This window comes from Paroedura picta, chromosome 12 (genome assembly GCF_049243985.1).
Source record: "Paroedura picta isolate Pp20150507F chromosome 12, Ppicta_v3.0, whole genome shotgun sequence".
In the NCBI taxonomy this organism is placed as follows: Eukaryota; Metazoa; Chordata; class Lepidosauria; order Squamata; family Gekkonidae; genus Paroedura; species Paroedura picta.
Window position 1 is genome coordinate 34,562,629 of NC_135380.1, and position 15,239 is coordinate 34,577,867.

Sequence of the window (15,239 nt, forward strand, 5' to 3'; positions counted from 1 at the left end):
CCGTGGACTACAATTCCCATGAGCCCCTGCCAGCGAACGCTGGCAGGGGCTCATGGGAATTGCAGTCCATGGACATTTGCAGGGCCACAGTTTGACTACCCCTGCATTAAAGTGACTGGTATCCTTTTCCCTTTTATGAGTGCCTATGTACATTTTTAAAAAGTTTTTACGAAGATCATCACCAGGAGAGGGCATTGGCAATCTTCTTTCACCTTAGTTGATTTCATTTGCATGTTCCTGTTGCACATAATACTCTTAGGCACTGCAGTTTAGCTGACTAGTCTGTCCTAAGGAGACAAATGAGAAGCCTTTAAACAGTTTTTGGGGAAGGGCAAGTTTTTCGGGGGGGCGGGGGTTTGCATCGGTTTGGACTGTTCTTTTTCATGCTTTTGTGCACCTTCTTAAAGGAAATAAAATATATGTTTTCTCCAGTTGCTGCTTTTTAATAACTGACTTCTGTTTATTATATTCCAGTTGTAATTAATATGTCAGATGTACCATTAAAAAGTCTTTTGGGTTTTTTTTTAAATGCCTCCAAGGTTTTGTGTTGTCCGAACAGAGGTGTGCTGCTTCAAAAAGGGGTTTTTTAGGGGCTCCTGATGGGGAAGAGGGACAAAATATGATATTGGAAATAAGCCATCAGGCTGTGCAAGAACTGAAATTAGCGTGAGTTGCCCAAGCGCATTATTCTGACTGTCAAGCTAAAAGGAGGAGCTGTGATCTGAGTGCGGGATAAAAAGGCTCAGCTCTTCCGTGAACTCTCTATGAGGTCACAGGCAAGGCATTCAGCCCCAGTCCCTCCCTCTTCCAATTGCATACATGGGAATGCAGATATCGGACTACCTTTCGGGGATGTTGTAAGGATAGTGACGATGTCCATGAAAGTCTTTGAATGCGGCAAGTACAGAAGAAAAACAAAGTATGATTTTATCATCTACTCAGAGAGATGGATCAGCATGGCTCAGTTCAGACCTCAGGCCAAGCTGCAGGTTTCTGTTGACTCTCTGCAAGCATCCAGGAGCTGAATTCTAGCGGACGTACCCCAGCACACTTTAATGTCATACTGTAGCACCATCGACATCCTGCACTTCCCAATCTACACATGAAGTGAGTCAGTCAGTGTTGACTCAAGACTAACTCCTAGTCAGTGCAGTAGGCCAGAATAGTTATCCTCTAAAGCAGGGGTAGTCAACCTGTAGTCCTCCAGATGTCCATGGACTGCAATTCCCATGAGCCCCTGCCAGCATTTGCTGGCAGGGGCTCATGGGAACTGTACTCCATGAACATCTGGAGGACCATGGGTTGACTACCCCTGCTCTAGAGCAGGGGTGGCCAAACTGTGACTCTCCAGATGAGCAGGGGCTCATGGGAATTGTAGTCCATGGGCATCTAGAGAGCTATAGTTTGACCGCACCTGCTATAGACCATCAACAGCCTTATAATCTTTGACCCCTTCCCTGATCTGGTTTCCTCCGTGCAATCCTCATTTGTTCTTTGGGTTAAGGCTCTGATGATTTGTTTGTGACTTGCATCATTGTGTCTTGGCCAAAGGGAAAGTACCCTCCCTGCCATGGCTGTAAGGCATGCCCCATTGGAGTCTGAGGGCACCCAGCAATCATAATTATAGCAGGACACAATGTCCTTTTATATATTTGTGTTCACCTTTTTTATTTTTGAGCAAAAACTAACATTCCATTTCTAGCTAACTGCATTTTCCTGCACTCCCCCACCCTCAACAGCTGCATCTGTCATCCTAGCTTAGCAGTGTCTCTCCTTAAAAGCCCCCTTTCCCTCCCAGTGATAGCTATCAAAACTGGTGCCTAAATGGATTTTTACAGAAAAATAGCATAAACCACTCAAGCTTTCTCCTCCGATGGAATGAGCTTTGCAAATTGTGGTATGAATTTCTCATCAGTCCAGAGAATATAAAGTTTAATCTCTTTCCTGCAAACTCTATTTTGCAGTCATTTCTCTCTCTCTCTCTCTCTCTCTCTCTCTCTCTCTCTCTCTCTCTCTCTCTCTCTGTTGAAGTTCCATTTTCAGACCCTAAGAGCATTGCCATATAATGGACCAATAGCAGACGAAGGCAACACGCCCCAGGCTTTGGAACTGATCATACAAACAGATTCACAAGAAGTGCTGCTTTAGGGAGATGGGAATGGCAATTTGCAGCAAAGTTGTTCCTTTGGCCAAGACTCTTCTGTGTGAGCAAAAAGGCACATATAATCCATTTGTCTCCATGAAGCAGGGTGGTGGTTTCATGTGTATGCTTCTATAATTATACCTGGAGCAAAACTAGAATTGCAGTTTTAAAAGGCAAACTGGAGAGATGGATGGATATTGCTTTTAGGTAAGGTGGGAGATGGGGAAAAAAGCACCAGTTTGTAGTACCCTGGGGGAGACTCTTTGGAACTGTGACAAAGCTGTGTGCACAATATCTTGCTGTTTGGGGACAAAACAAGTTCCTGGTCCCTCTTGATTGTAAAGATATGTATTTCATGGTAGGAGTTGGGGGATGTGATGGGTACTGCCTCCAATGAGGAGCTGCTTATTTGGAATCTCCAGGACAAAACTTGGACACAATCAAACAATAGAACCTTTATCCCAAGGCCCTACCTGATGGGGGAAGGCTCTGAAGGTTCTGCCCAAGGAAGAAGGTGCCAATTATAACAAGCTAAAAGCTGCTGTCCTCAACCAGTGTGAGTTCACACCAGAGACCTACCAGCAGAAGTTGAGGGTCATAACATACCAGAAGTCTGATTGCCCTTAGACAAGATCCTACAGATCTTCCTCCTATGGGCTTGTCATTGGGTAATAGCTTCGTGGGAGAACTTCTTGGCAGGGAAGAAAGGGAAGCTGCCCAGAGGAACAGAGGACTGTGGGGTACTCATGGGGAGAACTTGAAGACAGGTTGGCTCAGTCCATGTTTTGCCCTCCTAGGGTCAGGGCCTAACTCCGCAGTGGAAGTCCCCAATACCAACTGATGGGAACTCCAGGGACCATGAGCTGGAGAGACAGCTTGAGAAGAAGGTGGTGGAAGTGGGTAAGGAGGACAGCTCACATTTACCCTGCTACACATGTGGGTAATGGGGTCATTACCATGAGATTGTCCATTAATGCAATATGATGCAGGCTGGGAAATAGCCATGCAAGTAACATTCAAGGCCTCCTCGCCTCTTCCACTGGTAGTAATGGTCACAATAGCTGGGCAGCCTCTCTGAACTGCTGGGTACCAAGATTTCAGTCTCAGTGATACAGTGAACCTTGTTACAAGCCAACCTACCCATTCAGCAGATGGCTTCCAATCTCTGCTTCCACCATCAGGTCACTACCCAGTAGTGTGGGTCCTGATAATGCACCAGAACTAGACCACTCAGATCAGAGAAAGAGAGAGAGAGCAATCAAGAGCCAGCCTAGAGAATGGAGAAGGACCAGGGTGCCAGAACCCATTCCTCTTCCCAATTCTGGGACCTTCAGGACTCCTTTGCTTCTCCAGTAGGCTGGCAGATGGCTAGGACCCTGCTCCAGGGTGTGATGAAACTCAACATTCCCATGTGCAGGTTCCCCTCAGAATGCGAGGACTGAAGATTTCCAACTTGTTCATCCTGCGATTTTTCCTTGAGGAGTCATCTCCAGGAAATGTTTCATGGAAACTAACCCTGAGAGGATTGTGCCAAAGTTCCAGCTGCTCCTTGAGTCAAATTCCACCCTCTGATGCTCATCAGACTCACAAGGAGATTCCTTCCCAGCTCTCTGTGTGCATAGTATATGCATGATGGGTCATGCCAAGGAACAAAGGGCCATCTGTGAGAAGAGCCAGCCTACACCCCAACGACACAAGTTAACCATATGGAACACTCTCTTCGATCCATTTCAGATAAGCTGGGTTTCCTTGGTCAATGAGCAGGCTGATAATTTCAGGGGCTTCGAAGGGGTGGATGGATCTGAGGAAGGAGACACACACAGGCAACATGAATGTTTCTAGCTGAAGTAAAACCCAGGAGTAGGAGTAATTGCAAAGTACAAGGACAGAACTTCTATTCATTTTTTAAAGTTATGCATTACCTCTAGCAGCTGACTGGGACCTTTTCTATAAAGAGTATTTCATCCTGGTCACCATACAAATAAAAATTTGGCACTTTTTAAAATTTGAAGGTTCATGGGTGCAGAGAAGTACTTTGAGAAACCTTATTGGATCTTAACTGGGTTTTTTTTAAGCACTGGAGGAACCTCACCTGATGTAGTCTGACAACTCCCTGATTTTAGATGTCTTTGTTTTCACTAGCTGGAATGGAAAAAGAAAGCAAGGGGGTTAGGGAAGGTCAGGGCATGAGAATAATGTCTTCTACAGAGGTAGTATCAGCAGACCGTTTTTGAAGCTGGTGGAGCTGAAAGGGAACATTGCACCGGAAGGAATTTGATGAGATTTCAGGATTCAGCCCTGTCATACAAATCAGTGCAGCACAGTATCCAAAATACATTAAAAAAACAAACTAGACAAATTTCCAGAAAAACGCAAGCATAGGCATAATTGTTAAAGGGGAGAAGTAATTAAATAGCGGAGATAAATAAGCAAAATGGTAGTCTGGTCAATTTTTGCTCAACTTAATCCCTTAATAGACAATTGTTCTGACTCTCACAGAGTGATAAGGAGGTGGGGAACAAAATTTTAATTCACCTTGGCCAGTAGGAAAGGTGTGGCTGATCCCGCGGACCCTACCAACCTAGGGACCAATATACCCTTCTCTGTTGCTTACCAGAAGTATCTCTGTAGCTTCCTCAATCTCCTCTTTCCAGATATACCTACAGAAAAAGCCAAGAAGAAAGCCACCATGAAACAACAAAAACACATGCAGATGTATTCTTCTAGAGCAGTCAAATGGGCTGTGTGCCTGACTCACATGGTTGAAGTTTTGGGGAGTATGTTCACACAAGCAGCCAGTTTCCGGTCCATGATAGCCCTAGGAGAAGCAGACCAAGTTCATTCACCTACAAACATCCTTCTTCCAGTTTCAGTGTCAGTCATACTGTGCTGCTGAGTGCAGCTTTCGTTACTACTTATTGTTATGATTACTATGAGCTGTTGAGCTGAGTAGAATCTGCAGGAAGAGTGAAAGAGGTCAGCATTCCTTCCAAGCATCTGTCTCCAAATTCTCTAGGATTTCAGGGGCTTAAGGAAGCTGACTTCTCTCCTCTTGCTAGGGTTGCCAACTCCATGTTGGGAAATACCAGGTGATTTTGGGGATGGAGCCTGGGGAGAGCAGGGTTTGAAGGGGGGGGGTTTCAATGGGGTCTAATGCCACACAGAGTCCATCTTCCAAAGTGGCCATTTCTCCAGATGAACTGATCTCTGTCTTTAGTTGTAGTGGCAGATCTCCAGTCACCCCCTGGATGTTGACAACTCTGTCTCCTGCCCTTTTCTGCTTTATCTGACAGTCTCAACTTTTTGATCCTCATACAAAGTACTCATCACACTGTTTTTTACAATTTATAATGTTATTTCTCTGCAAGTTTATGGAGGTCTGTGTGCATGCGGAGACTCACTCTCTGCACGTGGCCCTTTTGTGTGGCTTTTGTCATCCGCATAGGGGCCTGCCTGTTGACTAGAGATATAGTAACAATTACAAGAAAGATGGGACGGTTTGAAGTAATAATACAACAAAGGAAAAAGAACCTGTCCCCTGGCTTATGATATTAATATCATCAAGATTTTTCCAAAATATAAGACTAATTTTTAAATTGTACAGGATAAAGATATGCAAGATGAGAAACTTGTCTCTTTTCTCTTTTATTATTATGAAGGGTCCAGCCAAAATGGTCTCTAGACGTGTCCCGTTTTCAAGAAGTAATTTTCTTCAGTGGTTGTCCTCTCCACATTTGTTCAATATAACTGAATCCAAATAAGGATATACAGCACCCTGATTAGGCAGTTAAATATGTATTAAGTATAATGTGGCCTTTGGCTCTGAATCAGTATGGGGACGCTTGTCAAATAGTGAACAAAGGTCCTGGCTTCAAACTCAGGCATCTCCAGAGTTAGGCAGGAGGTGATGTGAGAGACCTCAACCTGGGAGCTCGAAAATCCACTGACAGTGAGTCAACAAGACCAACCTTGAGAGACCAAGGATCTTACTTCAAGTATTGCATGTTGTCAGGTATTGCACTTGATTGGAAAGGCCCAGAGTGGGGAGGGGAGCCAAGCACAGCAAGAGGCTCTTTCTTTTCCTGAACCGGGGGGGGGGAGGGGGGGTTGGAGACAGCAGAAGAGGAGGAAATAAATCCAAGAGGCAAATTGCTGTGAGAAGTGTGGGCTTCTGGACCGCAATCACTTTAAAACAGGGAAAAAATAAGTCTTGCTAGGGAAGCCTTGCAACCAGGAACCAGGAAGTCTTTGAACTGATGCCCTGGCCAATCAGGGAAGACTGCTTTGCTACGTCAGTGTTGCAGGTATGGCCAGGAAGTTAAGCTGCAAAATACAGAACATCTACACTTGATAATGGAGGCTTTCAAAGGCGGTTTTTCAAATATACCGACTTATATCCACTCCTGGGTTACACGGGGGAAAGGCGGATTGATCATGGATGTTGCAAAGGGAAAATTTAAAGCGAAAAGAAAATGGAAATCGAATACAGTGCAAAGGGAAGGAATTTATTCGGGATGGGAGTGGATAAAAAGCAAAGTGCAGCCTCAACCCAGGTCTTAGGCAAAGGTCTTTCACAGTACTTACTGCCTGATTGTTTTAGCTGGAGATGCCAGGGAATCAGCAGCAGAATCAAAGGAAAAGAAGCAAATCAAACTGGATAACAGAAGATCAGAACACAACAAGAATTTCCTAGTTTCTGTTTCCCTCTGATGAGATCTATCAGATGATAGTGAGGTGTTGGCAGAAAGGAAGTAAGTATGTGTTCTCAGGTGGAGGGTAGGTCTTTGGGTTTTGTGTAGATGGGGGTTAAATGGAGGGTAAATAATTAACCAATGGGGGACCAAGAACTGGATCACTGGCACAACCAGTTGGTTTGATAAATTATCCTTTCTCCCAGTAAACTACAGTGATTTTACCTTCTAATGAGTTAGTTCTGATATTATCTTGCAGGTGTTTGTTAACTATTTGCACACCATTCCCGGAATTTTCAGGAATGCAAAAAAGGGCCCTGAGTTAAACCTTAAGACCTTGCAGTCTTTTTCATGTGAGTGCCCACAGACTCTTCTTACTACTCATTGAACTGGGTGGTGGGGGAGTGAACAGTGGCACAGTTTACAAAGAGGCGCCCTCGGAGAAACTCCCCCATTCTCAGTATAAAGAGCTCCTTCATCAACAGAGGAGCAGTGTTCAAAACAGAGGAGGCCATTCAAGGCAGCTCCAAGCTGGGTGAAATGTTACTCTGGGCACACAGGAAAACTTTCCCTAAGAAATTGCAAAGGTGTGTTCCCTCTTGCCCAGTGGCACTTGATGGGGATACACACAGGACTGTCACCAGTTTTAAGACTACACTGTCTGAGCACCAAAATTAGGGGAAGAATCCAGCATCTGGAGCAGGGGTGGTCAAATTGCGGCCCTCCAGATGTCCATGGACATCTAGAGGGCCGCAGTTTGACTACCCCGATCTGGAGGATCTAAGTACACCTTTAAAAGAAACCAAACCAAGATCATTTGTCATATGCCTCGAATCGTGTTTTTTTAAAACAGCAATTTTCTAACTTACAAAGATTTAGCTTTCTATAAAGCAAAAAGCTTCTGGTCTGGATAGCCTCCATTATTTTCAGAAAGCCAGGGTGGTGTTGTGGTTAAGAGCGGCCTCTAATCTGGAGAACCGGGTTTGATTCCCCACTCCGTTCCCACATGCAGCCAGCTGGGTGACCTTGGGCCAGTCACAGTTCTCTCAGAGTTCTCTTAGCTCCACCTACCATACAGGGTGTCTGTTGTGGGGAGAGGAAGGGAAAGGAATTGCAAGCCACTTTGAGACTCCTTCAGGTAGAGACTCCTTCTCCCTGCACCTTGATTAGACATCACTGAGAGATATTAAAAAACCAGCTCTTCTGCTGCTGCTTTTGAAGACAGCAAGTTTCTTGCCTACTTGGCTGCAAAGGGAGCCTTGAAACTGGGGGGGGGGGGGGAGTCAGGACGGGATTTCCAAGGGCTCTGATGGAGGTTCTTCAGTGTTCTGTGTCCTTTCTGCGATTAACAAAATGAATTACAAACATTGTACAAAGATGGACTGATCCGTAATTTGCATAATCACAACCTCTTCTTTCTCCTCCCTATGGATCGTTAGATTTGTGGTTCGGTTTGTAGTTCAGCCACATCTTGAACCTCATCTCCCTGTCTGGTGCCCATGCCTAGGGGATTGGCTGAATGTGGGTGTGAATGGGGACATGAACAGGGTGGGCTGAATGGGGAGGGGTGCTCAATTACTGGCAAGCACAGCACATGGGCATGTACACTTAAGGTATGATAGCTTGAAAACAGTGGAGGCAGGCTGACAGATGCTGGTAGGTGTTGGCCAACCAAGGCAGTAGAAGAGTCTGGAAGATGCTGGAAGATGCCGCTGGAGGGAAGAGCAGAAGCCAGCCCTGCTTATCCTGTGTTTGCCTTGCAGGATGACTTGGGGGAAGGAGCTCTGGTAAGCTGTACCTGCAGGCCATCCAGGGACTCATGGCATTAAAGCAGGTGAGTAAAGTTCTCAAACTCCTTTCCTCCCCTTCCCTTCTTTCCCTCCTGATTCCCATTCTGCTCTTAGCCAAGGAGGTCTTGTGGCCCGCCAGCTTGAGAGGAGGGCACCCTCAGTGGCAGCCTGGCCAGCTGTCCTGGCAGGATGCTGAGAAAGAGGAGGAAGGTCCTTGTGTTCTGACGTGTTCCTTGTGGCCAAGCTATTGTCAGACAGTGGTTGGAATATCCTGTTGGGGAGCCCCGGGTTCACACCCACACTGATCCATGTGGCGTGGCCCCTGGCTCTGGGAAGTCCCAGTCACACAGCTTGCCCTCATCACCAGCTTGCTGGCAGGAGCCAATAGGGGTGACCATATCCATGAGAGAACCCAAATTCCATGAATGAAGGGCGGGATGGTGTTTTACCCCACCAAAGGGGAATCAATGTATTTTGGAGTGCCATGTACACGTACTCTTTCAGGGAGTGGGAATGGGAGCAAAAAGGTCACCTGGTGGGCTGTGAAAACCGCCCTCTCAGACTGGCCTTGAAGTCCTACATTGTTTCTCCACCAGACTTGCAAGCTTGCAGATCCAAGCCAACATGAGAGAAGGATAGTTAATACGGGGAAGAGGGCGATGTCCGAATGGATGGGGGAGGATCAAGAAGGCAAGTTTTTCTTCAAAAGCAGGAGGGATCGCAAGTCTGGAGCCAGAAAATTGGAGGCAGGGCAGGGGGGGATAAGTACAGCGGTACTCAGCCAATCATTTATTTAATTCATTATTTATTTATACTTTATTCGTTATTTGCCAACGTTCCACTCGAGACTCAAGGTGGATTACAGGGTCTAGATGCGATAGGGCCAGGCTTACCAAAATTACAACAATGCAACAAAAGTATCACATGTGCCAATGTGAAGCAATGCCGAAAATGGAATGACAAAAAAATGAGAACATGCAACAAATGAACAATATGTTGCATAGACTGTGGCACAGGCAGCAGTCCTGTTCTGTATAAGCTTTTAAAAAAATGCCTTCCCAAGCAACCGTTTTCCATTGTTTGTAGAATCAAAGAAGTGTGAGAACCTTCTTTCAGTGACTGAAATCTGAAACTGTAAATGCAGCCTTTTTTACTCTGTTAATCACTAACTCAAGGCTTCTAAAGGTGCCATCCAACCCATGGGAAATGCCAATAAATGCAGATATGGACAGGACATTTTCAGTCGTAGCTCCCATTTGTGGAATGACCTTTCTGAGGTCATTCTAGGAAGCTTCCACACTTTTGTCATTCCACCAACTACGTAAAACAGAATGGTTTGAGGAAGCATTTTAAGAAAGGTAATAGGGCTTTAGGAATGATTCAGGAAGGAGCATTTATAAACTGAACAGAACTGTGGACTTTATTGTGGTATATTATCTGTTTCCTGTATGCTCTCACGGCATTGCTTCCGTTATATCACGTTTGTGATATAACCATGTGTCATTAGTTTTGCTGTTTCAAATGGCTGTAACCCTAGTTTTATTGCATTGTTTATTAGATGTCTCATGTGGATAATTGCATTGGCTTACATATGTAATTCATTATGAGTCTCAATGAGAAAGGTAGACTATATATCTATATCTATATAGAAGAAGAGTTGGTTCTTATATGGCACTTTTCTCTCCCCGGAGTCTCAAAGTGGCTTTCAATCGCCTTCCCTTCCTCTCCCCACAACAGACACCCTGTGAGGTGGGTGAGGCTGAGAGAGCCCTGATATTACTGCTTGGTCAGAACAGCTTTATCAGTGCTGTGGCAAACCCAAAGTCACCCAGCTGGCTTCATGTGGAGGAGGAGTGGGGAATCAAACCCGGTTCACCAGATGTCCGTGCTCCTAGCCACTACACCAAGCTGGCTCTTGGTAAATAAAAGAAACAAAGTGCTACTTTCCCAGCACCTTTCCGTCTTCACCACAACCCTTCCCTGTGAATAAGATTCCTGTGGGCTCACGTTTCTTAGCAAAAGATTTGTGCTCACTTATCTCTGGATCTAAATCCCTGATGATTTGTCACCTGCTCTGTCAAAAATAATTCCCTCATCAAAAAGAGTTCTACAGGAGCTTTGTGAAACCCTGTCCTTTTCTCTCTGTCCTTAAATTTATTTTCTTTTGAGTCTGTTACAACATCTTTTTTATCTTTTCATTCCTTAATTTCTCTCTCTCGGCTGTACTCCAGCATGATTTCATCCCCCACTTCCCTGCAGCCTTTTAAACTCTTGACTCTTCAGCCCTGCTCATATGCTAAGCCCGTTTCAGCCAGGTACATACAGGATTCACCCTTGAAAAAATTATGAGAGGATTCAGACTTTTAACCTCACTCCTCCCTTTTCTTACACAGAAAATGTACACTTGAAAGATTGTGTAACAGATAGCACACCAACCCTAATGCTGATCGGAGGGCCATGAGAAATAACTGATGCACCCTCTTTTGCATCACTGTGGTGATGGGCCTGGGAGTAATCCAGCCATACAGGTAGAACTGGCACCTAACTGCTTGAGGCAATGCAGTCCAAGGAGCACACATGCCTCTTATTTCGGATTCCATCCTCATTGGCAATACAACGGAGAACACTCATATGTCGTGGCAAGGTGCCAGGGTAGATGGGACCAACATTTTAAATTGGCCAGCTGGCAAAGATCATTGGGGTTGGCCCAGGCCCAGAATACCGAAGACTTTGTGCTTAGAAGCTGACAATCGTCTCTGAGGATTAGCTAGGCTAAATATTTAAAGACATGACAACTGAATAGCAAGAAAAAGAGCCTGCAGTGATAGGATCACTGTAGCTCGCTCCAAAGGGATGTCCACCAAATGCAAAGTACTTTCAGCTCCATTTGACTCTTTGCCATTGATTTTGCCTGGGCATCCCTAGGGAACAGGTGGAGAAAGCCTTCCACTTCCCAGCTCTTATTTATGAAAGAAGAGATGATGGGATTTGTGCCTGCCCATCTTTCTGCCCCAAGAGCCCTTTGCTCCCCACGTTTTTTGTGACAACCTGTTGCATTTATTCCCTATCGTTTTATTGAGTTGTAGTTTTATATCACTGTGATTTTGTTTGTTCATACACTTCAGATTGGAATTTAATAACATTTTTAACAGTCCACATCTTCTAAAAGAAGAGGTGTCTTCACAGATGGGAAGAGACGGTGGTGTTAAGTGGGGGTGATGAAGGAGAAGTGGTCGGGCTATAAAGCTCAGGCTAACAGGCCTTGTAAGATAGATTCGGGCAAGTAGCCATGTTGGTCGGAAGCAGTAGAACAAAGGTTGAGTTCAGTAGCACCTTTAAGGCCAGCAAAATTTCATTCCAACATGATGTCATGGTTACCTATCAAACTAGGAGTGGGGAGACTTAGGTTCCAGGGAAGACCAAGGCACTACACTGAAGTTTGTAGAGCTGGAGGAGGGTTATTGTCGCTGCTATGGGTGGTTTAATTGGTTTTATCTTAAGGGATTTTAATGGGATTTTGTTGGGGGTTTTATCTGTGCTGTTACATGCCCTGAGCTACAGCATGGGAATGGCGGGCTACAAACCAAATGAAAGAATGAAAGAATATCTTAGTGGGTAAATTGGGGCCACCATAACCTACCTTGCAGTGTTACTGTGAAGATAAAATAGATCAGTCCTGCAGGGCTTGTAAAATGGAGCCGTTCCACCAGGCCTGTGGTTGGGGTTAAAATGACATCTGAAAGTGCTGGCCTCCCTCCCAGATTTCCACCAAATCTAATTAATTATATTAGGTTTTTCTATTGGATTTTAGCTTTTTAACGTCACGTTTGACTTGTAACCCACTATGAGTCTGCAGAGAGGGCAGACGATACAGGCAATTTTATTGTTGTTGTTAGTATTAAGACTGGAGATCCATGCTTGCTTTTCTAAGTTTGTTGGAGGAAGACTGCCAGATACTTCACTGCTTCACATATTCTAGTGTTGAAGACTAACCTTGAAAGCCAATTTGCAGCTAAACTTTGGCCCCCCCAAATGAGCCTGGAATGTTTGCCTTGCTGTGAGTGCTCTGCAGGCAAGCTGCCTGGTAGTTTGTCAACAAGGATTTCAATTATTCATACGGCACAAGATGGGAGAATGTGTCCGTCACCCTACCTTGCAATATCTCTTGCAATTTGTTCATTGGGGCAGTTGACGAAGGCCACAGAGTGAGTCCCGGAGATGTAGCTGCCAGTCAGCGCTGAGTGCACCTGAAGGCCGATGGTTCTCAACACAGGATACATCAAGAAAGATAAGCTCACGGCCTAGTGAAAGGAAGGGAAAGTCGGTCAGTTCATGAGTCAGCTGGAACAGGTTTGAAAGTCTTGCAGGGAGGCCTAAATAGAAGTACCTTTTCCTCAATGAAAATTGGGGGATGCTCACCAATCCCAAACAAATTAATTTTATAGGGTGTACATTTCTGCAACCTTCCAAAGTTGTCCTTGGGCCTGTGTTTCTGATTGGGAAGAAGGCATGGCCAGAGAAGCATAAGGACCCTCCCCCATCAATGCCTTGGGTGTGGATGTGCCTCTAGTGTACTGTGCATAGGACAGGCAGGCAGCAAAGCCAGCTGAGTCTACTATACAGTCAAGCCCATCATGGAGTCTCATTTTTCGACTCTGTCACATTGAATGTATGGAGTTTGGGAAAGTGTATCCTGGGGAGTAGACCGTGCTCACCAGCCCAAGGTCACCTGATGAGTTTGATGGCTGAACAGGAATTCAAACCTAGGGCACCCTCAAACCGGACTTTCCCTGGCTCAGCCTTGAATTGGGAAGAAGGAAGTTTCCACAAGGGCTGAGGAGTTTGCTCCATGGTTCTCGTTATCCTTGAGCCTCAGGCCATCCCAAAAACTGCAGGGGAAGACCCCCTGTCTTCTCTGCTACAGCAGGCTCCTAGTCAAGAGCCAGCGGAACAAGCAGGCAAGGAACTCCCTGGGAAGACTGGTCCACCTCAAGTACTCCCAGTCTCTCCCATGAACATAGCAGATGGAGAGCCAGATTCAAAGGCATCCTGCCTTCAGTCTCAGGAGGGAGAGCACCATGATACAGGTCCTATCTCTTGGCTTGCTATGCTGATGATTTCTGTTTACTTTGAGTTGGTTTAAAACAGGGGATCATTCCCAAAAGTAATCCCCCATTTCAGCATAGTGCAGTCCATTTTAGTTTTTCGTCATCCTGCCACCTCATTTTCCTAGATGTGTGATCTAGGTCAGAAGGGAAGATCCCCTAATTTATAACTGCATGACAAATTAATTGTTGGGACTCTTAATTTATGCCCAACCTTGAAAATGCTATTAAATGAAACACTGCTTAAAATAAATATTTTCAGTGATGGTTGATATGGGGACTGCCATTTAACAACGACAACAACACAAGGAATACTATGTTTAAACAGTGTATACATTTTAAAAGGTTTCAGTTTTGAGAGATAAGCTTAAACCTATGCTCATCCCAGGGGCAAAAAACAGCATTCCGCTTCCCGAAATTAGCTGAAACATTGCTAGCCAAAATTCACTGAAACATTATAATTTTTTAAGTTATTATATATAATAATAATAACGGGGTAATCAATCTTGTTCAGTATTATTTAATTTTATTCCAAGGAGATTGGATTTTTATTCCTGGGGTGAGATCTTCCGTTATCATAACATTCAAGCGGGGAAGAGTCCTATAATTACGTTTTTTTTAAAATAAAGAAAACGTTTTTTAATAGAGAAAAATTATATGAGCAATTGCACTTGGCCCTGACTTTAGGATTTGCTTCGGTATTTTGCGATGCCATCCTAACCCGAGGCACACCCTTCTAAATCTCCCGAAGTCAATGGCGTAACTCTGCTAGGATTGCACTACTGGTCAATTTCCTCTTGTCTGAACGAACGCAGAGAGGTGAAACTTACCAGCAGCAGCGTGAAGCATCCCGGGCGAGAATTGGAAGCGGCCAGAAGCGCCTGGAAACGTTGGATTAACCCCTCTATTTTCAACATCCTTCTCCTTTCCCCGTCGTTCTTTAATCCCCCCCCCCCCCGATCTAGAACATGATCCGAATTGCAGCGCCCCTCCCTGCTTTCCCACCTTTGCACGCTCAGGGGCTCGCTGGAAAAGTTGGCAGTTCGCCTTCGCAATGCAAATGCGAAGCGAGCAGGGACTGGCAGTCCCCGCCCCGCAGCAGTTGGTATCCGCCTCTCCAGCCGCTAATGCCAGCCTCTTTGTGCCCCCACTGCTTATCCTCGCCAGCCATGCAGAGCCAACTTTTAAAGGCGGGATACTTCACTCTCTCTCTCTCTCTCTCTCTCTCTCTCTCTCCCTCTTTCTCATTGGTTTGGTCATTAAAACTATGCATTAAAACTATGCATGTGCACCTTCAGTAATTACTTTCTTAGGAAGGTACCAATATAAACGCACAGACCATAGACATATTTTTTTAACATTATAGTTCCTGTCTGTAAACTGGACAAACATGATATTCGAAACTGCTGGGATCATTTCTGGCCATCTGTCAAGTATACTGAGACAGCAGCCCTCACCTGGTAGGCCGGATGGCGTCAGAGCTCAGAAACTAAGCCAGGTTGTTCCTGGC

General features: G+C 45.2%; 1 protein-coding gene across 1 annotated transcript; it reads right to left on the minus strand.

Annotated features, from left to right (window-relative positions):
- Window positions 1–1,898: 1,898 nt before the first annotated feature.
- On the minus strand, window positions 1,899–14,690 carry LOC143821778 (protein CutA homolog). The gene is made up of 6 exons (XM_077306131.1): window positions 14,560–14,690; window positions 12,777–12,925; window positions 4,902–4,961; window positions 4,758–4,803; window positions 4,236–4,285; window positions 1,899–3,944 (listed from the first exon to the last, which is right to left on the minus strand). The coding sequence occupies exons 1-6, from the start codon at window positions 14,644–14,646 to the stop codon at window positions 3,842–3,844; spliced, it is 495 nt and encodes a 164-aa protein (XP_077162246.1). The 5' UTR covers window positions 14,647–14,690; the 3' UTR covers window positions 1,899–3,841.
- Window positions 14,691–15,239: the final 549 nt, after the last annotated feature.